The following is a 27,284-nucleotide window of genomic DNA, read 5'->3' on the forward strand; positions in this document are numbered from 1 at the left end:
CAATCATTAGGCTGGAGCAGCTACAGCAAGTGTTCATTTGGAAGCACTTTATTAGGAAACCGTGTAGGGTACTGTTATCAACCATTTCATGCAGCCTAGCAGTGGGAAATGAGATCTTCCAGCAGCAGGATACCTACCAGCTGCCCACAGCGCACCCTGCAGAACTTCTGAGATCATATGAGAAAAAACCCTGGACAAGTCAGTGGTCCAAGTTGCTTCTGGATCTTCTAGCTTTCTCATCTCTCAGACACATCTACAAACTCATTTTCCAGCTCCCATTTTCTCTCTATATTAAAATCTTATTTTCCACATAGGACTAAAAGTTTCCTTTGTGTACATGCAGATTTTATACCCACGCCGCCCCCCCCAAAAAAAAAAAAAAAAAAAAAAAGCAAAAACACATTGGGGGTTGCAATAAAGGTATATATGCAAGCTAATAAAAGCAGTCAGGGGTGGAAAAACAAGGGACACAATGAAACACTTTCTGACACAGGTGCTTGCCCAGCCAGGAACCCATTAGCACCTTGTCACAAAAGCCCCTAAGCACACAAAAATATAAATTTGAAAGTCATAAAAACCAATGGACACACACAATTAAGTGACCAATGAAAACCTGTCATCTTCTCTCCCTCTCTGGAATACAGCCAGAAACAACTGGTGGGAAGGAAAAGAAATCTGGAAATACTTCAGCCTAAAGTTTCAATGTTTACTGGCAGAAAGGAAAAGCTAAAATGAAACAAAAAAAAAAAACCAAAACAAACACTCTACATCAAAAGGGTGGGAGAGAGGAGTGGTTTGCAGCAATATCTCCATTAATTTTATGAGACTTACAAAATCTGAAACCTAGTAGTGACTACCAATTTTGTAGGCTCTCGGGGCAAGTTTACTGAGCATCTCCCCACTTTTCCACACAGAGCAAGTTGCAAAGTCTCTGACAAAGAACCAATGTCTCTACTTGCACTGTCCCAGCCTCTCCAGTTCACTTCACTGGCTGTGGCTACAACTAGCACTGTCCAATCATGTTTTCTGTACCTCAGTTTTCCTACTGCTCCACTTTAGTCGCTGCTCAACAAATCCCAAGTCTCCTACCTTCAAATCCAAAGCTCCATCATGGCATGAAAACTACTTAGATCTTGACTGTCAAACTTGACACGCAGTGAGCTTAATGCTTTATCTAACTAAAACTCTGTTCTGCTGCGCTTCTCGAGCAAACGTCCCTGGTCATAGCTTTGTCTTCAATCTTTGTCTCCAATATCCATTCAAAACTTGTTTATCCTTTCTAGGATTCTACTAGGAGTCCACCCATTTGTAACTTCATACCATAAGCCTTTAATTATGAAAAAGAAAAAAGCCTGCATGAGAAATCAACACACCCACTCTTACCAACACACCTCTCCCCACCCTGTTTGTCTTGATTATACATACTTAGGTGGGAAACTGTTAATTATCACCAATTATGGAGCAATTGTCCTTGCTGTACAACCCCACCATATTAAAGATTGCATAAATACTGTAAAATAAGATGGTCCTTGATGTAAAGAGTTTTGGCAATTTGGTTCTGTAGAGGACTCTCCAGGTATTTGCTGCCCAAGACACTTCTCTGGAATCCCTTCCCTGTTCACCATACAACAAATAGGGGAAAAACCTCAAGAGAAAACAGACCTCTAAAAGTAAATATCAAACACACTTAGAAACACCTTTTGACACCGACTCTAAAATAAAATGTTGGATCAGCTCAGTGATTTTCATAGGATTCACAGTTTCTCCCCATACACTGTTCATTGCACAGTCACTGCAAAGCACAAAAAGACTTGGAAAACAGATCTGACAGGCACTTGGAAATATCCCTGTTTTCAGGGCTTAAGAGAATTAAGGGCCTGACTCTTCCACTAGCACAAATCAGAAATAAATGCAGAGAGTCACCTGACATTATGCTGCTGTAAAACACGTACGCAGCCGGGATGTTGTGCTTGCTTCAGTGGAATAACTCCAGTGACACGTGCGGACTGACATGCAAATAAACCTCTTGAAATTGCACCAAGAGAGGTGGAGAGAGAAAGACAATCTTGATTAAAATTTTTTGAAGGACACTACTATGAGGTGCTTAGTTATGATCAGCTCAACATAAATTATCATATAACCCATTTTCAATGAGAATGTAATATGAGCTAAATTTTACACTGATTTATAGCTTATGAAAGCTTCACTGAAAACCCTGCTTGCTTCACAAGTCCAGGTCAGAGCAGAATTTAAGTTTGTTTTCTTTCATTAAACAGCTACGATTGCACATTAGGAGTGGAAGGTCATAGAAACAGCAAGAAGAGGACTTTTAAAAAAAAACATCCCATGTAAAGAAAAGATTAATCCCCCATGCTAAGTCTTCAACCTGTGTTCAATTTGTCCTGAATCTACTGTAGTGATGCCATCGTTTCACAGATGATGACGATGATGATGATGATGTAGATTTTGACAAGAAATATAACAATACAAGTTAGGTCTCTGTCTTATATTCACAAATTCTTGATTCCTCTTTTCAGACAAAAGGCCCCTACCTGCATCAAGTCCCCATTTAGTTTGGCAGTCTGCAAAGAGCAGGTGGTGGCCTACCTTAGACAGGAATGACAAATGTTTTTTTCTCTTCCTTTTCTAACCTGCTTCAGAAGTGCTGTAAAATCTCCAGCTAAAAACCACACAGATTCTAGCAGAATCCACATTCTGATCACTGTTGCAGTGTACAGCCAGAGAAACAGCAGAAAGTTTGATTTACTTGACTAGTGTAAATGAGATCAGAGTCAAAGCTCAGAGTTGAGACTGTATAACAAGACCAGCAACTTGTGAAATTGATTATTACGAGGCTGTCCCATACAAAAAAACCCACAGACATACGTGGGGATTTGGATATTTGAAGAGATTTGGGGTTTGTCTGTAGATTTGGGGTTTTTAAAACTATCATTACATGTCATTAATCTGTTCAGACATTATCTCCCTTTAATTTTCCTTGTTGCTTTTATTAGTCTATTTCAGGATATCGGCAAAGTATCTCTCTTCTTTCGTATTAGCTCCGCTCATGCAATCCTTACAGCTCAAAGACTTGTGTGATTAATAGCTCTGCCAGCAATTCCTATTTAAAAACTATTCCTATTTTATCTCTTTTTACCCTGTCGCTAATTTTCCTCAACTGGCTGTGCAGAATACACACTGCCTGTGCCTTCATGCAACCAAAAAACTTTGCAACTGTATTTCTCACCATTCCTCTTCCATTTGAAGATGGTCCTGTTGACTTTGACTGGATAGTAGCCAAGCAATTTAAAAGCACAACCCTACATGCAGCTAAGTGCCCACTGTTGATGTAAGCCAGAAGCAGCCATTTGGCACCTTTGAATGAGCTCAGCACCTTTGCAGGATGGTATCAGTGTGTTTCAGCTTGCTGAGCTGAATGCCCATGCCCCTGTTTCTCAGTCAGAAGTCAGCAATACCTTCAAGTCTTGGATTTCAAGAAAACAGAGAAAGGTATTTAAACAAGATCACACAGGACGTGTCACCGAGCAGGCAGGGCAGGTTCCTTATTGCAAACCTCCCGGGCGAGCGCTGGATGTGTAAGTTATATTCTCAAAATTATTCTGTCATCCCCTTGACAATTTAATTATTTATTTATTATTTTTTTAAAATACATCTACTGCTTCTAGGCTCTGTTTAGGTAGCCATGTCTTCCCAATATCTCATTCAGGTGCAGCACAGAAAAGTCTAACAAACCTGGGCTGGCAGCCAAGCTCGCCAGTGACTGACGCTCGCTTAACTGAGCAAAGATTTGCTCTGCTCCAAGCAGGAACCTGACTACAGAAGGACCAGCAGTGACAGCGAGGGTGCAGGCTTGCATCCTAACAGCACTGGCTCCAGCTTGTGCTCAGGCAAGTGGAACCAGCACTTAAGCTGAATGCTAAAAGGCTCCAATCTTCTTCTTCTTCCCAATTCACCTCCCGTATGAGCCCAGGACTTTTTAGTAAGAGCAGCACATTAGTGTAGTTACATCACTAATCCGGGCATAATTTTAACCTCAGTGAAAGGTGGTTTAAATGTTGAAGGAGGAGCAAAGTAAAGGGAGGCACAGGACAGAGGAGATGGAGAGGCATGATTCACTTAGAACACATTTTTAAAAATACATTCTTGCCAGTAAATAATAGAAATAAATCTGTAGTATGAAGTCACCGGTAGCTGGATTTAAAACAGATTTTATGACCATTTGCTAAGGGGCCAACATAAAGCATAAGCAAAACTAATAAAAGTAGAGCTTCCATGAGCAAATATAATGTTCAGCTGTTAGGACAAAGTCTTTGATTTAAATTAAATTACAGTTCTCCAAACACAGACTACAGGCGAACTTATCAAAGTCTCTGCCCCAGAGGTTTTACTGTCTAACCAGTCTGTGACTGGGGCATGTGTGTGAGGAGGAGTAACAAAAGCAAAGATGTGCAAGTGAAGTTTGTACCCTGAGTTGCCTAAATTTCCTCACCACCTCAATTATAAAAAAAAAAATCTTGCCTTTCATGGAGAGCAACTGAAGAATTACAGCTTTCATGTAAGCAATTCAATGATTAAGAATTGTCCCTCAATCTCTCTTTTTTGTTTTTATTTGTTTTTAATCTACCTTTGTTTTTTCAAGTGATGAAAGATTTTGTTGAATGGAGGTAATTATAAAAGGAAAACTTTGGTCTGAAGAAAACTTTCTCTGAAGAAAAGGCAGAGTTGATCTCATGCATATGATTTCATCAGTATGCACACAGTTTTGGAATCCAGTCTCTGATGCTTTTCAGTCTTTGAAAATTTGCTATTACCCTGTTTACCAAACATATTAGCAATGTACTGGTCAAAGGACATATTTTTACACATCCAGTGGCCTGATGTTGGGTTTGACATGCAAGAACCACTGTACCAAGCTGTGAACAGCAATGAAACAAGCCTAGCCTTTGAACTGAGATAACCCCTTAAACTTTTCATCTCTTAAAACTTTGGTTTACATTTCAATTAGGTCACAAGCAAAATTCATTTGGTCATGTCAATCTACAGATGACATAGCTTGATCATAAAAATCATCACAGAGCTAAGCACAATTGGTAATCTCAACAGCAGGCAAAGATGCTCTAAAATAGAAACGCGTGGGTGGGTTATGCATCCCTACTATCTGTTTTCAGTAATCCATCCACTATGCATTTTTTTTTCCCCATACATTATTCTTGAGTAAATATAAAACTGAAAATAAAAATAGCCCGACTGAGGTATCCTAAGAAATAAAGCATTAGTGGGAACAGGCAGGAAAAACAAGAACAAAAGTAAAGGCTGCTCAAAGAAAGGTCTTACAGTCCACAAACATAGAATCATAGCAACATTTAGACTGGAAGATTGAGTCCAACCACAAACCCAGCAGTACCAAGTCCACCACTACGTCACGTCCCTCAGTACATCAACATAGAAGAGATCTTGTGCCAGATCTCTGCTCTGTCTATCAGGAGACACTAAAAAGAAGATCACCAAAAACTTTTTGCCATCATTAGTACTGAAGTGGTTTTTTTTTCCTTCCCCCGTTCCTCTCTCTGGGATTTTTTTGAACGTGGATCTTATAATTGAAAGCCAGTGGATTAAGCATAACACATCAAACCACTGTTAACACCCAGCCTCCCGCAAGGCTGAATCCTAACAACTCTGTTTTCTGCCTACAGTATGTGCAAGCAAGTGGAACCACCACATGCACTGCATGCTAAAGGCCACAGCCTTTGTCTTCTCCAAGTTCTGTCTATTTCAGAGGCTAACATGCTGCAATTAGTCTAATTAATGTGAAACAATGAGCTGTGTTACCACTTATCAAATTGATTGTTCCCCTATCAAAACAAAACAGGCTGGCTTTTTGATGTAATTTCAAGAGATGATTTGAAATGTCATGTTGCTGCAAGCCAATTACCTTATGACTGGAGTCACGGTCAACAGAATACATAATTAGCACGAGTTTGGGAAGGCTGCTTACTGCTAGTATGCTAATTAACTGTCTTTTGTCATAAAACAAAAAGGTTGTAGCTAGGGTTGTGAAATAGGTCTTTTTTATTTACATTTCTTTGTGCTTATCAACGTGAGGCATGACAATGCAAAAGAATGGAAAATTTTAATTCCACTTCTTCAAATTAATAGCGAGCTGCAAGGTCAGGCGAGCAGCGCTCAGCCCCGCCGCGTGCGGCGCATGGGCTGCACCCCCTGCCCAGGACAGCCCAAAATCAACCACCCAGTGAGCCTCACACCAAGGAGCCACCGAGCAGCACCTAGGGAACAAACTAACAGGCATGTGATGGGTTCCAGATGCTCCTTTCCATAAAGGAGGAGAGGAGCAGCGACATCCGAGCGCACTGACTGCCATCCCGCCACACCTCTCCAAAAGCTCCCCCCAGAAAGCTGGGAACACTGAACTCCAAACAAGTGTCATTATTACTTCTGCTTCAGCATGGTGCTCACGGAAAGCTTAACAAGGGCGTGCAGGATGGCAAACAAACCCTGCCTGCAAGTAAAAAGCTTCATAACTCAGCTGCTGCCACCTCCTCTCCATCGCCTCATTTGTGTGATAAATTCTGTATTCCTCAGGCATTCGTTAAAGATCTGATCCTGCACGGTGCTGGGTGCCCTCTATACCTACAGGTTTCAGGGGAAGCTGAGGAGCTCATTACTTCGCAGGATAAAGAACTACCAGAAAGAATCCAAACTTAAAAGCTGGCTGCCAGCAGCTCCCACTCTGCCCTCCCTCATCCCAGCGCCGCTCCACGCGCCATCACACAAGGGAAACGGAGGGCAGAAATTAGCTTAGTGAATCATCGCTAATTCCCACCAATTTAAATTCTGGATTTCTTTTTCCTGCCTTTAATTCAGCACTTTATTTAAGGTTTTGCTTGGCCTGAGCGAGTCCCGAGAGCAAGGTCTGAAATTGCTGGAAGTTTTAATGATGTTGTTTCGCTAACAGCTGCTGACTTACGAATCCTCCTATTTGTCGTAAAAACTATTCTGTTTCTCTGTGCATGCTTGGTTTGAACCACTATAGAGATAATTCTCGTGCTTTTTGATAGCCCTTAAAAGCAAGGGAGACATGCAAATCACTCACTTATAGAGAGGAGAAATTAGGTGTTCAAAACCTAGATCAAAAAGTTGTCAAGCTGGCCTTTTCTGAGGACTTAATTTAAATTCAAACCCAGTCTACTCCAGGTTTGCACCAAGACTTGTAAAGTTTCAAGTCCAGAAATCACATAGAGTGGATCACCCTCAAAATCATGATATTAAATAAGTAGGTATTCCTAAGTTATTTTCCTGATTTCTCTTTCAATCCAAGTGAAATTTGAAGTGCAATGAAATAAGATATGTGTGCAGAAAGGCTAAATTTTTGTCTCAGATGATGACACCTATAACGAACAAGAAAATACTAATTTCTTCTGGTGCTGTCATTTACTAGAATCAACATCATCCTTCCTGTCTTTATTCAGCAGAGAAAACAAAGCTAATCCCAATTTCTAAAGAGCTGGCTAATAAAGGAGTCAAGGGATCATTAGTCTAATTAACTCATTCCTGTTTTCAGTTTACATTTCATTATGCTATTACACTCTTTGAAATGTCAATTTTTAAATACCATAGAAAACTGTTTAACATATAGACATTATGTTCAACAAACCTAGAGACATATAGAACAGTTACTCAATATTAGTAACTTAGGAGTATCCTGGTATGCAACTCAATATCTCCCAGCCAAAGCATTATTGTAAACTTTGTTTATTGATATAAAAATCAGTGAAGTATTTCAGTGACACTTGGTCCCCTGTTTAATGGCAGTGGTTTTAGTACCTGAGTACTTCATAATAGCCAGGTAGATGTCCTTGCATCTACTTTTGGTAATCAGACCATTTTATTCTGAACAAAAACAAATCAGGATATGAAGCTACAACTTCCTGACAGGTTTTTTTTTTTTTTTCCTACTTTTATTTGGTGTCTTTCTATAGCTTAACATAATGAGTCATTTACTGCACTTTAAGTCAATTTTTAAATTGATTTAACGAGTCATCAAGTCATTTACTGTCTTTTAAGTCAATTTTTAAATAAACACAACTTCTGTTACATTGATGGTAAGTTCTGTAATCAGCTGTTTGGAAACAATCAACCTCAGTTAACAGCATGGGCTTTACTGCCATGCTTGTACAGGCAAGTACAAATTTCATAAAACAATTAAATTAATGGTACTTTTGAAATATCACTTAATGATACGTGCATGCACACAAAAACAAATAGGAAGGAAGCAAGCCTGTAAGCACACACAAACCAACAGGCATTTGTCTGTCTGTACCTCTGAACATGCACTGGCTTCCTTCCTACTGGGAGCACACAGCTCTTGCTCAGCATTCAATGCAGTAAACCACTAAATGTGTGTAACACCACACACAACTTGTCCCCACACATCTCCTGGATTGCTCACATGCTTAAACAAGACATTGTCCAAAAACTGTTGGACCACAGCCTGAAGGATAAAGACATTTTGCCAGTATGCTTCTCCACCCTGAAATATCCACAGGAGTTGGGGATAGCCCACCAACTAAGACCGGCACAACTGGCACTATCTCCCTGGTATCCCCTTTTATAAATGACCCTTATGTGTGTGAGAGCCTTTTCTGGTGTCTCTGAGATCCATCAAACTCATTTCTAAAATCTCCTGATATCACCTGAACCAAACCTACAGCAGAAAGCTCACCAGCTAATTCCCTGGCTATTTTAATTTCAGAGATCTGGAGTTTTGTCTTCTGAATAGCCAGGGACCCTGCTGAGACTCTACAGCATCTCTACAACACCCCCAAATTGTGACAGTGTGTTTGTACAGGTTCAGCTCATCCGGGCTGTAGGTGCTACAGAAAGGATGAGAAGTTAGATTTAATATCAACCTGTTCAGTCTATTGCAGGAAAAGAAGTCACTGCTGGTTCCTAGCAAACAGAATGTGAGAGTAGATACAACACTGGCTGGGGGAAACCATGCAGCTACTCACTATCACTGACTTTTGTAGCTCTCCTTGCACTGTGGAAGGAACAAGGGTGCAGCTTTGCACACAAAAGTTTGGAATGTATGTCTGAGAACAGGGGTTTGCATCAGAAATCCCTCGCCTGGTGAGACACATGACTGCACCTCCAGATGAGAGAGAGATTAAGAGACGTTTATCAGAACTTGAAACTGAAGGGAAGCTTGAGGAGTGGCAGCCATGGAACCCATACATGGTATTTCTGGGATCACAGTATGGGGATCCCAGGTCTGCAGGAAGTAAAGAGATGTTAGCATTTTGCTTTTTGTCACCAGCAGCAATGCATTTGAGGGAAAGAAGTGCCTTTAAAAAGATGTGAAGGAAGACCATGAGTGCAGTATGTGAATAATTTTAGTGGCTTAACAAGGATTAAACTACATCAATTAATTAATGCATTTTGAGAAAGCTAATGAAAAAGAACATATCTGTCTGCCCAAAACATAATACATATATCTTTAATATCATCTCTTCTTTAGGAGGATTGAATCCAGATAGGAACTGTGGCTAACAAGGTACCTGATAATGCTCCTGGAATAAGAGGTGAGCGTTAGCTCTCATTAATTCACATTCTTAGTGTTATTTGGCTCCATGGACTACCCTGATGTGATCTAACAGGATGTGGCATGCCAGAATGCATCACAACACGTTTGGAATTGTAAAAGCACACAGACCCTCAACAACTAAACTTCCCTGCAGCCCCTGGTATGGACTTCACCATTCCTGATCAGGCACTGTCTCAGCTTTATTATCAACATGTTATACCTCCCACTGCTTGTTCAATGAGTATTTTCTCTCATCTGTTTTCTAAACCAGCCATAGGAGGTCAATGCACCTTAATTTAAAATCAAAAGCACAGAATGATGCTTAAAGCTTTGACTAACTGGGAGTTTTTATTCTCTTCCCCTCCATGTATTTTTAACCTGGTATCACCCAAATCTAGCATTGCCAAGAGAAGACCGAGGCGATTAGGAGATACACACAGTTACTATAGCAAATCCTTTTTTAAGAAAATAAAATAATTTGACTTGAAAAAAGCCTGAAACATGAGAGCAAAAGAGAGTATGAAGGAGCTGTGGCATGGTATGCCCCGTCTAACAAGGTATTGAGCACCGAAGCCCAGGGGACTCTTGGTGCTCTCGCTGTGAAGATTAGACAAGAGCACTCGCGCAGGACACAGCAGGAATATGAAGGGACATGAAGTGAGCAATCCCAGCAGACAGCCTGTTGAAATGTCAGTCAGGCACTCTGCCTCCACCACCTTTCACAGAGCTAAACATCTCTTTATGTCAGAACAAATTGGGCAATCCTCAAATCTTTTTTTCCTCTCCCCTGACTTCAATGCGGCGCGGAGCGCTGGAAGGAGCGCGGGAGGGAGCGCGTACAGACAGTTCACTTCAGTTCACATGAAAGCGCCCTGACACGCTACAAGGCTGAATACTGATATTGGCACCTCTTACAATCTTATCAGAGAGCAGGAGCAGCAGCCTGCTGCAGACCTTCCCCCCTCCAATTACGCCGGGTGGCTGTTCCTTTCCCAAGCATCCCGCAACGTCCTTTGAAAGTAAACTCCTGGGCTTGATCAAAGGCCACAAAAGCAAACACACATTTCTGCATTCATGAGCATATTTACTTCTGTCATCTTTTTCTTGTTTTCACTCCCATCTTCCCTCGCTAGCCCATTAAGGAAGTCTAATTTTAACCAACATCCAGCACAGTGCTCAAACACAGACTGGTGAGTAACCACAATCTTATTTTAAATTATTTGCTTTCCCTTACAAAATTCTGTACGGGGTATTTGGTTGGGGTTTTTTTGACTAAACACCGTACACAGAAGTTATTTTTGCAGGAGAGCAATACAGAAACCTTTCCACTGACTTCTGAATGTTAGAGAGCTCTTAGTATGATTATGTGGAGATACATTAATTAATGTGATTGATATTTTTAAAATTTGATCCAACACAGGAAAACGTTACTTTAAAAATAAGCAGCCAATATACATTTTTGAAAAAAAAAGGCATATGAAAACAGAAATCTTAACCCAGACAAGACATGAAGAACTCTGTGAAACTGCCTCCAAGAACAGCAAGATTAACCTGCTAACTCCACACTTAACTTATAAAGATGCTGAAAAATAAAATTTCTTCTAAAGTACCTGTCTGAGCAAACCCCGAACAACAGACACACTCCAAACACCACAAAAATCCTTCCCCTGACAAATAAACTCATGGTTTAAAAAAGGAAAGTGAATATTCAATAATATAAGTAATTGGCCACTGCCATACCTCACCAGCTACTCTTTAGATCAGAGGTTTATATCACTTGTGCAGAATGATCAATTTGTTAAGACTTAATTCTGTATATTTTCTAAAAGCTGCCTAGCATTTCTAAAATTAATTGATTATAGTTAAAGATCAGATGCACTTAATTGCAATTTTAAGTTTCTGTTTATGATACTCAGGCAGGTAAATGCCTGTGTGCATGGATGAGACATTACCAGACCATTTGCTGCCCATTACTGCCAAGTAAAGGAGCCCATACTGGAACAAAAAGTGCAGCATTTCTGGCGTTTGTTAAAGGAAGAAAGCTTTATAAGAAAAAAGAAATACCACTGATTTTTACAGGTGTTTAATAAAGATAAGCTGAAAAAAGGGTTCCTATTTTAAGCTTGGTGATAGCTAAAAATGCATTCAAATGTGTTCAAAAGCAATCTGAAGTCTCCTAAAAATGGGTGTTTAAAAGTATTCAAGAAAACAGTAAAAATGCAAATATTTGTCACATTATTGTGGGATATGGGACAAAAATGCTCATAAATTCAAAGAACCCTGCTGAGGCAAACTGCATTTCATTTAAATATGACATTATTTGGGAGTCATTAAAACAAAAATAATGTTTATCGGTTGCACTGTAAAGGTTACTGTGAGAAAACAGCCAAAGTTTGCCCCAACTCAAATGAGTGCTGAAAGGCACTGTGAGCATAACACTCTTAATTTCAATTGTTGTAGCTGTGCTGTGGGAAATGAAAAGGCTAAATGTAATTGATGATTCACCACTATAGAAATACTACAGTAAAAATAATGAGGATGTATCATTATTTTCAAGACTCTTGGTCTGATATTCCAATGTACTTCATACACATTACATGAGACAAAAAGGAAAAAATAAAAAGGATGCCAATAATGACTGCTGGCTTTTCACTCAGAAATGTGTTAAATCCAAAGAAGAAAGTATACAGTGCCTTATGATTGCTACAAAATACATACAACAGCTGTCATCCCTCTACTCAAAGATCTTTCCTGATTTTTTTTTTAACAAACTCACATAATGGGACACTTAGGCTACAGAGGAGTAGGTTAATATGTTGGGTTTAATATTAAGAGCCTAAATCTCATTGTTAAAAGCATCCAACATTGCTGAAGAAAGAGGACTTCTAGGGTAGCCATGAAGAGCCTTCTGCAACCCAAGTTAAAAATCTTCTGTTTACATGGACTTGCACAAGTCTATACTCCTAAAAAGCATAGTGAAATACTGCCCTCCAAACCCTAGAGTTGCCATTTTGAACCTCAAACTGTTCCCTGCAGTCATTGTGAACCATTAATTGCTGGTTATTTGTGCATGGAAATCAAGATGTAGATGCACGCAGATCCCTTGATTACACAGACATTTAGTCAGTGGCTTTACTCCTGTGAGTAGTTTTTGGTGAAGCAATCAAATTAAGCATCCCATTAAATATCTGATGTAGGTAAATCAGGTCTTAAAATTTGATCCATCTTGCATCTCCATCTCTTAGATTTGATTGCATTTGTGAAAATCAATCATGCACTTGCCTTAGTCCTGCCTTAATTCTGTCAATGAATTTAAACACATCACATACAGCACTTTTATGTGGTTTAAATCCAGCTATGAAGACTCATTATGGTTCTGAGTTAAAATAATTCTGCACTTCACCCCTTCTACACAGTGGCTTGCCTGGGCTGCCTGTGAACTGGTCTCACTTCCAACCCATTTTGTGTGTTTCCTTTCAATATGTCCTGAGCCACATGGCCTGAGGGGACAGGGAAAAGGGCTGGGATGTTGCACTGCCTCTTCCTGCTGATCTCAGGCTGCAGCTAAGCAATGCTTATTCACGATGCCCTGCAACAGCCTGTACCTAACACAGCTTCCTGAAGCTATTAAAAGTGGACACACAATAACTGCAAGCAGAGTTTGGCTTATTGTCTCCACAGATTTGTGCTAATATACCAGTGTCTCAAGACATCACTTCATTTTCATAACAAGGAGGAGATTTAATTTCTGCGGATTTCTATAAAAAGCAATTTGGAAACTTCTCAACAATGATATTGCTTCCCATAAATGCCAAATTGGTAAAAACATCATAAGAGGAAAACACAGCACACTGACAATATAATTTTTTCTAACTTAAGTACCAGCATTATTCATAGACATTATACTGCTAAGTATCCAAATAATTCATTCATTTTAGGGATCGAAAGCATAATATTATTTTGTTAAATTAAGCTCTTGCTTTCCCAAATCCCTCTTTTCCACTTAGACTGAGGGAATAAAAACAACTGTAAACTCATCTGTGTGCAAGGCTTTTCAGTTTTCAGGGGTTGTTCTGTTCTGGTTGGGGTGTGCACTTTCCTTTTGGCTGATTACCAAAACCCAAAAGTATCTTGCCATTATAATAGTAAATCTCTGCTTTGGATGATAAAATGAGCCTCAAGTATCATCATCTCATTCCCACCTTCTACTACTTGCAGGAAGGAGCAGATTAGAGAGGGAAACCATCATTTACCTCTTAACTTATTGGTAGTGGTCTCCCCACCTAAAAGGGAATTGTAACAACTGAAAGTGACTGTTTAAAATTATATCAAAGATCAAAATTTCTGACTAAGGTAGCTTGGGGTGGGGGGCAGGGGGTAGAGAGCCTGGCTTTAAGCATAACCTATTAATTGAAGAATGTCAGGACTTTGTGGTCATTTAACACTCCCTATAAATGAAGGCTTGATAACAGTTATTGATCTCAGTTTTCCTGGAAGACGATCCCTGGGCTCAGCAGTGAGCAGTTTTGCTTCTCTTACTTCATAAATACAAGAATAGGGCTATTGCTCAAATGCCACCCTAACTGCTGGAAATGAAATAAAAGTAAATTTCAGTGCAGTGCAGAAAGCAATACAGGTGTATTTCCACAGGGTTTTTTTTTAGTAGCTAGCCTAAGGTTAATATAATCTCAAATTTTCTTATGGGAAATACAGAATTGCCACAGCTGACCCCTGCTATCATTTGAAAATATCTTCTTCATGAAAGCCTGCTCAAACCATGGAAGTATATAAGTTACTGCTCTTATTTATTTATTGATCTTCCTTGTGCTACCATGGAACTGGAATACCTCTGCACATTAATGAATTCAGCCTAACAACACATAAAATGGGACTATGAGCATTTCTGCTGCCCAGGCAAGAAGCTGAGACAGGGAATAGGAAGTGTTGGGTTGTTGTACCTGCAAAACAACTGTGTCACAAGAAACAGCTGGAAATGCCCATTGTCTCTCCTGTCTTATTCTTTTGTCATTCAAGACTTTTCCCCATTTTCCTCCTTCCTAGTTATTTCTCCCTAAAACTCTGCTACAGGCTCATCAAATCAAAAGCTGATTTCTAAAACTTTCTGTGGAGCTGCCAGAAGCACCTCCATCGCTGAAAATATATTATCACAGGATTTAAACAGAGAAAATTAATCCCCTCCCTCTTTCCACCTTCCCATCCCCAAAATGAGAAAAACGATCTCTCCATCTCCAGACCCCCAGGTCAGATTAAACCCAGATGTCGAAGGAGAGACCTAGAAAGAGGTGCACATCCCTTCCAACGAGGATTTAAGGAGAAGCTGCATGAGTAGATGAACTGTTGAACTCGGTCCTCTGTCTTAAAAATACATTTCACTGGGATTGTTAATGCACAATATAAGTACCCAAAAGATGCAACAGAATTCTGAAATATGAATTAAGGACGTATTGCCATCTCCAGCAAAATAATAAAAGTAGAGAGATTAAGAGGCAAGCATATATTTTTGAATTGTATAATAGGTTTATAGGTCTTCTAATAACAACTTTTACTCAAACCTTACATAAATAGGCTTATATGATACAAATATTATGTGGGCTATGTGGAAACTACAAGGTCCCTAATCATGTTTAGGGATTACTTGACAGAACAGAGACATTTCATTCCTATTGGACCTAGGGATTACAGCAAAGAAACATCTAATATTCCATTTTTTAATTTCATGCATTTTTTATTTACTTTTAATGATGCTGTATATATTCATCATCCTGAAATATTAAAACAGTATGAAAAAAGTAATAAATTGGTGGAAAATTTAGGGAATGGGAATGCAACAGCACGCAAATCATACACTATCAAGTGCTTGATACACATTTAAAATTACTGTCTAGTACAGCAAAGCCAAATTCCTGGCAGATTTCTGAAGCGCAAAGTCACAATAAGAAGATCAGCAGAACAGACTGAAATAATAGAATATTCATCCCCCTAATCCATATGCAATTCTTTAGGGCTTTTTTTTAACAATGCATATGAGGTCTGACTGTATTCAGGATTTAAATAAGTTGTCTCTCTCTCTCTCTCACACACACACACTCTCTGTATTTTTATATAAAAAAAAAGTATATACAGTTATCATTTCTGCTCTGCTGCACCCACATTGACAAGGTTAGCACATCTCCTCACACCTCAGATGAAACAATAGCATTTTAAACAACAAAAGTGTTAAAAGAAATACATTTATTCATACCATTGAAACCTCCTGCAACAGCTGTGTTGAAAGGAAGGGGTCCAGTTGCCTGGAAAAGGGATTTTTTTTTGTTTAGTATTTTTAACTCTTTCCTATATGATTCTGAATAATTACTGGTTAATTTAAAGCAATATCACGTGTAGTTCCTTTCAATAAGATTTTGAAATTGGTATTAATTCTTTGAGATCATGCCTTTCCCTCCAGACAGATGTAATTTTACATCTGGTGTTGTATAAAGGGATAGAGACCTAGAGACAGGCAAATCATCACTCAAAAGACAGATGCTGATGATAAGGATGGTCCATGTGCTTGAGGACAGGAGCTGGGCAGGTGGACTGTAGAAGTTCCATTGCCATGCTTGAGATTACCAAATTACTTTCAATTAGTGCAAAGGCACAACTGAGCAATAGATGCTCCTCCAAACAGGAGAGTATGGAGAAATGCATCCCCTGTCATACAGACATGCAAAGCCTGATCCTTAGATCAAGCAGGTTTAACTTTGATTAGGCTGTGAAATATCACCACCCCAGACTCATAAGTGATATAAAATGAAGATATAAAATGAGCATACCCAAACATAAGACATTTGCACCAGTAATGTATGTGTGGAGTTGCTAAATAAAGGTGCCCACATGTGATAATTATGATGGCCACATGCAGAAAGCTGCTTTCACAACCACCAGGACAGCCCTTGTCACAACTCTGTTAGTGAGGCGGAGGAGCGCTAGGACAGGTGACGGCGCAGGAAAAGCCATCTGCCAAGTGAGAAAGAGCAGCCACATCCTGTGGAAACCTGAATGCCCAAATGTAGCCACGGGCTATTTGTAGTAGCAGGTCTCATGAGAAATGGCCTGGGGTGTAGATCACTGCCCAGCATTTACCAGGGCTTTGGGTTCCTACCTGGTGGGGGCTGTGCTGGTTCAGCCTCTCAAAATCATGCTCGTGTGTTATTAGCCAGATTGTATATCAGTTGACATTGCTATTCACATTGCAAGGTTACTTCTAATTCAACACAGGCTAAACAAGCAATGTAAAAACATATTTAATGAAATACTTTCTTTTTGCTGAGGAATCTGCTTACCTGCCCTTACTATGACACTTATCCACATTGACACAGACTCCAAATTTACTGGTGCTTATTGTTTACAGGTATCTAATTATTGATGATAGACTGGGGGGGAAAAAAAACCCTCAGCATACTGAAATCAGCAGAAGTGAGCCCACAGCAGGGCTAGAATACATCCATCCTGTGTGTTTGTTCTGCAGGCAAACAAGCAAAAGAAGAAGCACTCTTAGAAATTACTCGATCTGTACTAATGAGAAAAGTGTGAAGTTGTACAAGGAAATAAAAGACAAATTAACATAAACCTTCTGCTAGAAAATATGACTAAGATCTATGTTAGCAAATAGATCTAATAAGGCACACTGAAGTTAGGAGAGAAAGCCTGATGGATGCCCTGCAGAGCTGCACTGGACCGAATCTGAAAAGCACAGGTGGCAGCAGCTCTGATGCAAATGCACCAGGTTTTTAAAAGGCAGGGCAATTAAGTAAAAGTACAAAGTACCAAAGTACCTTCTTATTTTGGGGGGAGAGTAAAAATGGCCACAGAAGGAAGCTGGGATTTATTGAAGAGGAATACAGATGACCCAGCAAAAATTAGGGTATACCTGCAGTACATGAGTGCTACTATATCTTTTGGCATCCCTTATTTTACAGGATATAACAGAGATCTCTACGAGTTTCTATTTTAGTGAAGACAACAACAGTTTGTGACAGGGAAGGCTAGAAAAGAGCAGTAAAGCTTTTTCCCAAATTCTATACTTTGTTCCAAAGCAGAGACTTATTAAATGTTTTCTGCAAATCTTTGAAAATTCAGTAAACACTTTTTAATGTGCATAAAGAATATTTTGTTTCCTTGTACAGATTTAGAGAAGTCGATCAGCCACATTCTTCAGAAAGCTTCTAAGCAAGCAATGCAAGACATATATTTGGAATATGAAAGTTTAATCCTACTCATTAAAACATGACAAACTTATAATTAATTGAGAATGGAGTCAATAATGAGAACATCCTTCAATGTAATGATGTTGGTACTATCAGCTTGTAATATGGGAATACACTCTAGAAAGTGAAGCATAATATCGAAAAATTACAAGCCAGTTTAAAAATAAGAACAGCCTGAAAGTTTTGCCTTGAGTAGAATCTTTAAAACACGAATTTTAAATCCTCAGAAGTTACATTTTTTAGTCTTCAAATGAGTTAATACATTATGTTGTTTTCATGTGATGAGGAATAATTCAAGGTCTTACATTGTCTGATTAATCTCTCAACCAATATTTAGAAAAGGTTTCTCTTTGAGCTAATCAAACTTGACAAAAGCAATCTTCAAACTATGCCACATTCACTGATTTGTAAGATATCTCAAACTTGTGTTTTATTAAATGTAGTTTAAATTAGCAACAGCTCTAAATTCACCTGCTTATGACACCCCCTGAATCTCACCAACAGTACATAAGGTAGGCAAAAAGACTGCACATGCAGATTAAAATTATTAGGACAAGCTGGTTGTTTGGGGTTTTTTTAAGAAGGATGCAGTTTTAGTTTTAAGATATCACTCCTTATTGCTCACACTACACTGCATTTTGGGGGATAGTTGCTGATGGCATTCAGTTTACTTTTTCTGGAGATAACTGCCCTGATCTCACTGGATAAGGTCTCCCCAGTGATCCCTCCAAATAATAATTATTTCTTTATCCACAGAAAGAGGCTAAATTTCAGAATATTCAGAATCTCATTACATTCTTTGGCTTTTAGTATCAAACAGTATCATTAGATTAAAGGACATCACTCCAGAGGAGTGTTTTGATGAGAACAACTAAGAAGGAAGCACTACAACACTGCCAGGATAGGAATCACTCTGGGGTGTAAGCTCCATCTCAGTCTTCAGCTGTCTAACAGTGTTGGTAGTTTACTTTTTTTTTTGTGAGTGGCCGCATGTGCAAACCCACATCTTCCCACAGTTTGAGAATGTGCTTTAATTTGGTTGCCTGACTCTGAGCACTAAAAGAGACTCCTGAGTTAGCACAGCTAAGCAGGAGGGGAAAAAATGTAGGAGAGATGCAAGTATTAATCCCCTACTGCAAACGTTCCAAGAGGAAATCAGGCCTCCAGCTCATTCTTCCTCTCAAGTCACACCTCAGTTTTGGATAAATAAGTCACTGAGCTACTGACTCCCCTCTGTTTCCTCCTCATGGTTGTGCACAACCAAGAAACTGCATTTCTGGCAACGCCTGTGATAGAATAACACAATGTTAAAGGAGTCAAAAACAGGCTCCATTAACAAAGCCTCACATGTGTTAGAAGTTGCTAGTGCAAATCTTTTTGGGACTCAAGGAAGGATATTCAAATATTGGGTAACACACTCTGACTGGGAAGACTGTCAATAGAGTTTCTCAATTTGTTTATATAAATGGGCCAACACTTTTAAAAGCACTTCAGAGCACTTAACTAAAGCAAACAAGCACTTGAACTTTAAATATCTAGCAAGAGAAGTCATTGACAAGTATGACTTGACTTAGTAAATTTTAACATCTTTGCAACGTTTCATTCATACAGTCTCTTCATGAAGAGAAGCACCAGGCTCCCACCTGAACTTCAGCTCTGCTCTAAGACACAGAAAGAGTAGGGTGAGAACAGCCTAGTCCCCTTTTAGTTCTTTTTGATAAAGCAGACAGCTTTGCTTCTGCCTATACAGGGATCCTGGTCCATAATAAAGCAGCTTCCTGATTCTGAAAACTTATTCCCTCTCTTGCTTGGTCTTTAAGGTAGGATTACTTCATCTTATGAACTTTGTTTTTCCTGATATCCATGGTAGCTAAGCCTTGATTTGGGAATTTAACATTTACCAAACACCATCCTACTAATTCTCAAAAGATCTGGGAATAATGTTCTATACTCAGGACTAGGGTGCCTTTGGTAAGTGGTCTCATCACGGTGCCACTGTCACTTTTTTTTATCTTCATATTTATAACACACCTCTTCCTAGCTACTGCATTATACACAACCACAGCAGTCATTTCCTGACCAAATTAGTGTGATCTGATTCATGTACACGTCTCTGCTGACAAACCAGCACCCAAATGAGTGAGACAAAGGATTCTGGAGTTTTGGATGCTTGGATGTTTTTTTAAAACTGATGTCTAGCTCAATACTAATTGGCCCCTAGAAACAAGAAGGTGGTGTTTAAAACAAGTATTTCTGATCAGTAGCAGGTAAATCCCATTCCCTAAAATCCTGAAACATATCTTGATTTTTATTACTCTCTGAATGTGTTTTGCACACAGTCTGCATAATGTAGGAGAAAAAGAGGTGGCAGAAAATGCCTCTACTTTAACCTGGCCTTCACCATCTTAGAAAAAGGAAATAAAGTATTTTTAAGCTATATTCTGGAGCTCAGTGGCCACTTTGGGATTTTAGTTTGCTAGTTTTAGGGGACATGCAGCATGTTCTGGAACTGGCTGCTTGGGATTTGTTCTGATTAACCTGGTTATTAAAAATCTCAAAATAGTATTTTGATAGAAAAAACCCCACAGTTGATACAGTTGAAAATATGAACTACTCAGTGCTAAAGCCTCAGATTATGCACAGTTCCTAAAAGAAATAGCTTTGAAAACTCTTTGAAATACCATGCAAGTCATAATTGGGTTTTAATGTATAAAACGGCTCAGTAATTTAAATGTTTGGAAAAGAAAACAGTCTTTCCTAGAGTTTATGAAGTGATAAGCCTGTTTCTTAGAATGATTAACTATGCAACCTGATTTTGAACACGAGCATCTCTTAGCATATGCTCTCCACATCTGACACTGTGAGAGCATACAGTTTTACCAAATTAATATTCCAGGACCCAATTCTGATATTAAACTCCCATTTCTCACCTCTCTGCCTTGAGTAAGTGCCTTGGTTTCTACAGAAGTAGTTTTACTTCCTGTTCTTAAACAAGTGAAATCAGGATTAATCTTTGCTCCTCATGCATTTGGGTCTACTGAGTGACAAATTAGATTTATATGTGCAGGATGCATATGATGACATTTCCACCAGAAACTTTAAAAAAAAAAAAAAAAAAAAAAAAAAAAAAAAAACAAAAAACCCCAAACCCAGAAAATGAATGACATTCAAGGATAATACAATACTCATTCACTTATAGAAAATTTTTAGTAGCAAATGCATATTAGAAAAACAGATGAAGTAGAGCCAGGACAGCATAAAGAATGCTTTTGGGGAAGAATGCCCCAAATAATGTCCCATTTTAGGACAGTGATAAAACAAGACTATGACAAAAGAAAATGCAATTGTTTTGAATTCACTGCAAATAAGTAACAACGTCTAATAATTTAGGAAGTCCTTAAAGAGCCCATGGCTTTGACAGAAATTCAACAGTGAGGTGAAATTAAAGAACAGAAGAATAAACTCAGACAAGATGACCCGAGAGAGAAAAAGAGACAAAAGCAATAAAAAGAAACAGACCCAGGGAAAGTACTACTTCATTCTAACAATAGAGTCATCAACAGAATATCTGTATGCACTAACACCTAATCTGAGCATCCTGAATTCTGATCCTGATTTCCTGAGATAGCAACTACAATATTTAAAAAAAAATACTTAAATTGCTCATTACTAGAAATAGATTGATTTGCATGAGAAAAATGCAGAGTTAAGATTCCCATTTCACTTACAAATATTAAGATCCTAAAATAAAGTCTGAAAGTAAGTCCTAACTCCCAGGCTAGCATTTCCTTCCTGTTGGTGACAGCATCATTGCCCCTGGGACTGGGAAATACCACATACGGTGGTCACAGGGAATAGAATGTCTGTGTGAACCCAGAAAACCTGAACAAGGCTTAGGAGATGGGTGTGAGAGCTTGCAATTCTATCTGGCATTCAAAGATAGAGAAACATCCAAGTGGGAAACACCATCAACAGCAAAAGGCCTGACTTGACTTATGCTAATCTGAGGAAAACCTGTGGGCATGCTCAACTTTTCTATTTCTCAGTAGCTTTCCTACCTTCAGCAAAACTTTTTGGTGCACAAGGCCAGCTACTTTATTTTTAAGTATGTAAATGTCAAATTGGCTAAAGACACATGAGTTTGCCCTGGTGCAAAAGCCAATTGCCAGAGTAATCCAACGTGGTGCATGCTGGGCACAAGATGATGGCTGATATCCTGCAGCCACCACATTTCAAATTGCTTACTGGTTTTAGGTTTTAAATTGCTTACCAAATACTGACTTTAGTTATATTTGGGTTGGGTTTTTCTGGGGGGAGGAGGGGAGAGAGAGAGAGGAGTGGGTGGTATTAAATTTAATAGAAACAAATCACCAAGGCATTAGAAAAACAGCAGTTAATTTACCTGCTGCTCTAGAGAACAGCTCAGGAATATAAATTTTAGCTTTCCCATACCCACAGCTCTAAGCTAAACATTAGGTTGCCTAAATTGCCTTCATCCCCTGAACACTACATGTGAAAACTCTTAATTTTGTGTTCTAGCACTTTAAGCAGAGTTGCTTATATAGTAAAGAGCCACCTTAATGTTCCTCAAAACTAGTCTGAAGTATGAGACAACCCTTCATTTTGAAGGTAAGAGTCTCTCAGCTCTGAGGACCTTCAGCCACTAACCCCTCTCTCATCCATAAGCATCCAAACGTTTCCCATTTAAACTTACTGGACACTTACAGCAGCCAAAACACATTTTTTAACATCACTAAAACGCTGTCTCTGATGACCCAGGGACTCTAGCAAAGTTCAAGAGCAGGACCAAAATTGGAAAGTAGGTTTATAGATTAAGCCTGAGCCCTTGCTGCACCCGAAGGGACACACTTCAGGAGGCAGACACCCTCCCACAGCTGGCTGTGTCTCCCACCCCCGGAGCTGCGGCGCGCTCGTTCCACCAGACAAATCGCAGAGGAGAGGGAGCGAACCCCCTTCGTGGACTCACCATCCTTTTCTAGTCACATTCACTACGCATTGCATTAGAAAATCGTAACGGTGTTAAAATATTTTGGCAGGATTTGTTATGGCCAGATCACTCACTTCCTTTGGGACACACAAAGCCTCCTCTGGCAATGAAACAGCCCAAATGTCAGCAAATCCTATAGAACAGAAAACGGTCTGTCAATGTAAAGCCTAAATGAATCTCCAGTTAAGCAAAAACAAAATGGTACAACATAAAAATGCACATACAGAAAAAAGAAACAAGCTAGAAATATTCACTTTTTAGTAAGGTTTCTTTTTTTTTTTTTCCCCACCCTCCAGAAACTTTTGAACAGCATTACAATGAATTCATCACAAGGTGCTATTAGAGCACAAGCTCCCTCCAAGTGCTACCAATTCACGGACAGATTAGAGGGCACATTAATAACATAGTTAATATGAAGTGTTTAGAGCCTTTACGTCGGTGACAAATACGACTCAGCCAAATTTCCTGACCATTGAGGCCACGGAGGAACAATTTGGTAGATTTCATCAACAGTTCTAATTATGTTCCTGTCAAGTCGAGAACAAAGTAATCCATAACTGGGGGGCTGCTTGGAGACAGTGCCACGTGAGAGTAATTTATGCCCAGGGCCCTCGCTGTAGTTAGTGTGCACAACGCTTGACTAACAAGTGGGCTCAAAAAAAGGAATTTATTAGGGAAAACACAGCCCTCCAGCCCCGAGCAGCTCATCAGATGCAGGCTTAGCAGGAGTTACAAGGCAAAGTCGTCTTGTTTATAAAAGCATCTAAAGTCTATACTGGCCTCAGCAGGCTTTAAACCACAGGATTTTAACCCAGAGCTTCTGCTAGAGCTAGGTAAGCCCACTGCCAAGGCCAGGGTGTAACCCAGTCCCCTTTAAAATCATCTCAGTTGTTGGGACACTGGCAGTACCACCTCAGAGGCCAAGTGGTACCAATGCCCTTTTGCAATCCTATAAATACCACACTAATGAAAGATGCAAAGGGATTATTAGCAACAGTAAACTAAAATGTCACAATACACGATGTTCTCCTTACCACAGCCCAACTGGGAAACAGGCTGAGAAAGGGAAAGGGAGGGGAGGAAGGTAAATGGGGAAGAAGCTGTCATGTAATTTTGAGTCATTTTCCACTGTGCTCTATATTGGGATACGGCTTCTATCCTTTCAAACAGGATCATTTTATACATGACACTCTTGCTGCATTTCACAAAAAGGCAAGAATGTCTCCCTGGCACTCAAAGTGCAAAGCCTGGCAGCGGTCATTCAGGATCAGTTACTTGCAAATGCAGTGAGATGTTAGGGAAAGTAAAATGATGCATTTCAAATGTATTTAAGAACATTGTCTCTAAACAGAGGGTAAAAATAACGTTAGCAAAAAATTAGATCCATGTGAGAAACACAAAACTCTTAACAGGTTTTACAGCACAGTTTTCTGAAGGCAGCTGTGGGCACACACTACAGTCAGCAGTTATAGGTTTTTACTTAGCAGACATTTGGTCCACAGCATTTAGTGGACCAAACACCAGCTTGGATAAAGGCAGTGGTCAGACCAAGGACCCATGTCACACTGATTTGCGTTGCAGCCCCAGGAAAGCTGACTTCTTCACCCACATTTCCCACTGCTAGAATGGGTACAGGTCTGCAGATTTGTACCCACATGACATACCTTGCCAATGGATTTTTGACTATAAAAAAGTTATTGGTTTCACTAAACTATTGGTTTTAGTTACATTTTAAATTACTAGTTGACCACTGGCACATAGGAAATTCGAAATGCAGTAGTACATCAAACCTCGTGGCTCCTCCTTTCACAATCTACTAAAGTTTGTTATCCAGATTTGCTTTAACCTGTAAACTCTCTGACATCAAGCCTAGGGACTTTCCCAGCACCTACTGAGTGGGACAGGATTAGTCTCATATGACTGAAGCTTCGTAGATTTATGATTACTTGCTCCCAAGGGTGAAAAAAAAGTACATTTTAAAAGCAGTGCTGGCTTTGCAAAGAGGCAAAGAGGAAAGGGAAGAACGTAGTCCCATTCTGCAGATGTGAAAAGAGAAACCTCTCTGCAAGTCAGAACACAGTAATTCAGAAGCCAAGCAATGCCTGGACATTCTAATTCCCAGACTCGTGATTCAGTCACAAGACATGCTTCCTTTCCTGGTGAAATGTCATGCTGCTGCCTGCTTCTGTTACAGAACACATCCTAACCAAGTGTAGCAAAAGCATGATGATCCCATTAAGTATCTAACATCTAATACCTTGTGAAAACTAATTTAGTGCTTTATCAAATCTCTAGTTTGTATGTAGAGCATAAACTGGCTACATTTGCTAATAGGGCAGATTGACCCGTCCCATATATTATCAAGCCACATCAAAGTCTGCTGGAGGATGTAGCCTTAGCTACTTATTATCCCTTGCATTAACTCTCTCACTAGCTACTCAACCAATATATTTTCCTGTAATACATCTGTCATGATTTTGCAGGGAAATCAGCAATTCTGAACAGTGCAGCAGTTAGATAACAGGACTAAACCCATCATGGTCACCTGGCTTTCCAATCTACTGCTAATTGGCATGGACAGAGGCCCTTAGAGCTGGGCTTGCACAAGAGCACACCACTGCTGGGCCCCAGAGACTCACCCTCTTAGTTAGATTTGTATTTTTAGAGCTTGAGTCATTCACATGATTTCTTCGCGATTTATTACGTGCAAGAGAAATAAAGTTGGATGCCAACACCTTCAAATTTACAAGATGTTTTTTTTTCTTCCTTTTGGCAGGAAAAGGTTGTATTTTGCAACAGAACATGTGGCTTAGTAATCAGGAAAAAAGTGCTAGAATATTAGTAACAATAATGTTATTAAATCAGATACAATGAGAACATCTTTCTTGGCTTGGATGCTATGCAATCGTATTCCCACGTGGTTATTTAGGGTCTTTCTTGTGACACTGTGTAATGAATTATACAGATTTGGCTTCAGATATCTGAAGCCATGTTTCTAACTGTCTGGAAACTTGCATATGTGGCTAACAGAGGGTCTGGATGGGTGTTTTGTTATTTATTAACAATTGCTACTATTTTCTGAGAGTGTTTATCTTTGGACTTGGAAACTGTGAGGCATTATACACGGGTCTCTTACTGACCTTTCTGACCATTTGACTACCTGTCATCACTGGAATCCAGGAGATAGTGCAGGAATATGAAAAATAAACTAAAATAACAAAATACTCGCTCTTCAAACAGAAATTTACTCAAAACAAATAAAATATTCTTCCACTTTGCATTTGTGATTTGTAGGTAGCTCTGTAATATAATTATATCCATCATACAACCCTAGTTGTTCATATTTAATTCGACATTTATTTTCTCCTTTTATGGCTTCTCAAGCACTGGCATCTTCTTTTCCCTTATAACTTCTGTCCCCTCATGCCTTTAAACACTAATGTAAACAAGTGAAAGGCATTTAGGGGGGCATGTGGGGGGTATTATATTAGGCAGTTTGTACAGTTTCTTGGTGATCCCTGATCCCATTGTTGACGGATCATTTTTAATCCAGAGAATATTAAAAACTGCTTACAGCCCACCTGTGGTTTAGTATCACCAACAAAGGCAGGCCAATACACTAGTTTTTCTACAGAGTAAAACTTCTACAGAGAAAACTTTCAGCCAGGGGGAATAAATTAGACAAAAACAGAAAGGTGGGCAGAGAGTTAAAACATCACAATTCTATGTTGCTGAATCGAACTACAAGTCTTTGGAGCTTCATTTCCCCCGCCTCCCTTTCCTTTCCCTCTATATTTTTCTTCTTCTGTTTTTATGTTGAAATCACAGGAACTACGCAGCCTAGCAAGGCTGTAATCACTCAGCAGGAGCCTGGCACAAGCACAATGCAACCACCAGCCAGGCAGCAGGAAACCAAAGGAAATCTCTCTCTCCCTCCCCCCCAGGTTTCTTAAAAGGGGCTCGGCGTGAATGAATCTTCCCGGTAGCCACCAACAATTTCTTATTCCTTCCGAGCAATCATCAATTTCAGCATCAAGTGGTTTAGTGGCTCTACAGCTGGTAGTGGCAGCGGAGTAAGCCCAGCATGCAAACGTTTTGGCTAATTTAAAACCCTTGTGCTGCCGAATCAAACATGACAAGACAACAGTAAAAAGAGAGGCTATTATCCCAAATGAGAGTCGGCGGATGGCTGAAATTGGCTTGAGTGGCAGAGACAAAAGAGGTGGAAGGAGCAGGGACAACCAGGCATGATAATAGCAGATACAGCGTGCACTTTCTCCCCCACCCCCAGTGCAATCACATGTATCCCACCTGGAAGAAAAAAGGCAACATTTCCAAGTTTCATGGCCAGGCAGAAAAAATGCACTTAAGATTCAAAATAAATAAA

The 27,284-nt window shown here is 39.6% G+C and overlaps 1 protein-coding gene across 19 annotated transcripts in view; it reads right to left on the reverse strand.

The window, feature by feature from the left end:
* ESRRG (estrogen related receptor gamma) overlaps positions 1 to 27,284 on the reverse strand; it is a 388,458-nt gene that overhangs the window by 199,298 nt on the left and 161,876 nt on the right. For 10 of the 19 annotated variants that reach the window (XM_056486397.1, XM_056486378.1, XM_056486399.1 and 7 more), the window contains one exon: positions 22,972 to 23,030. The exons of 5 other annotated variants lie outside the window; for them this stretch is intronic. Coding sequence is in view for 7 of the 14 variants with exons in the window: in XM_056486378.1 (XP_056342353.1) it covers positions 22,972 to 23,030 (59 nt within the window). In the remaining 7 variants the exon portion in view is untranslated. Of the gene's footprint in view, positions 1 to 15,884; positions 15,934 to 22,876; positions 23,031 to 27,284 lie in introns of those variants that run through there. 4 more of the 19 variants (XM_056486387.1, XM_056486385.1, XM_056486384.1 and 1 more) reach the window with 2 other exon arrangements.

The sequence above is a fragment of the Oenanthe melanoleuca genome, chromosome 3 (assembly GCF_029582105.1).
Source record: "Oenanthe melanoleuca isolate GR-GAL-2019-014 chromosome 3, OMel1.0, whole genome shotgun sequence".
Lineage (NCBI taxonomy): Eukaryota > Metazoa > Chordata > Aves > Passeriformes > Muscicapidae > Oenanthe > Oenanthe melanoleuca.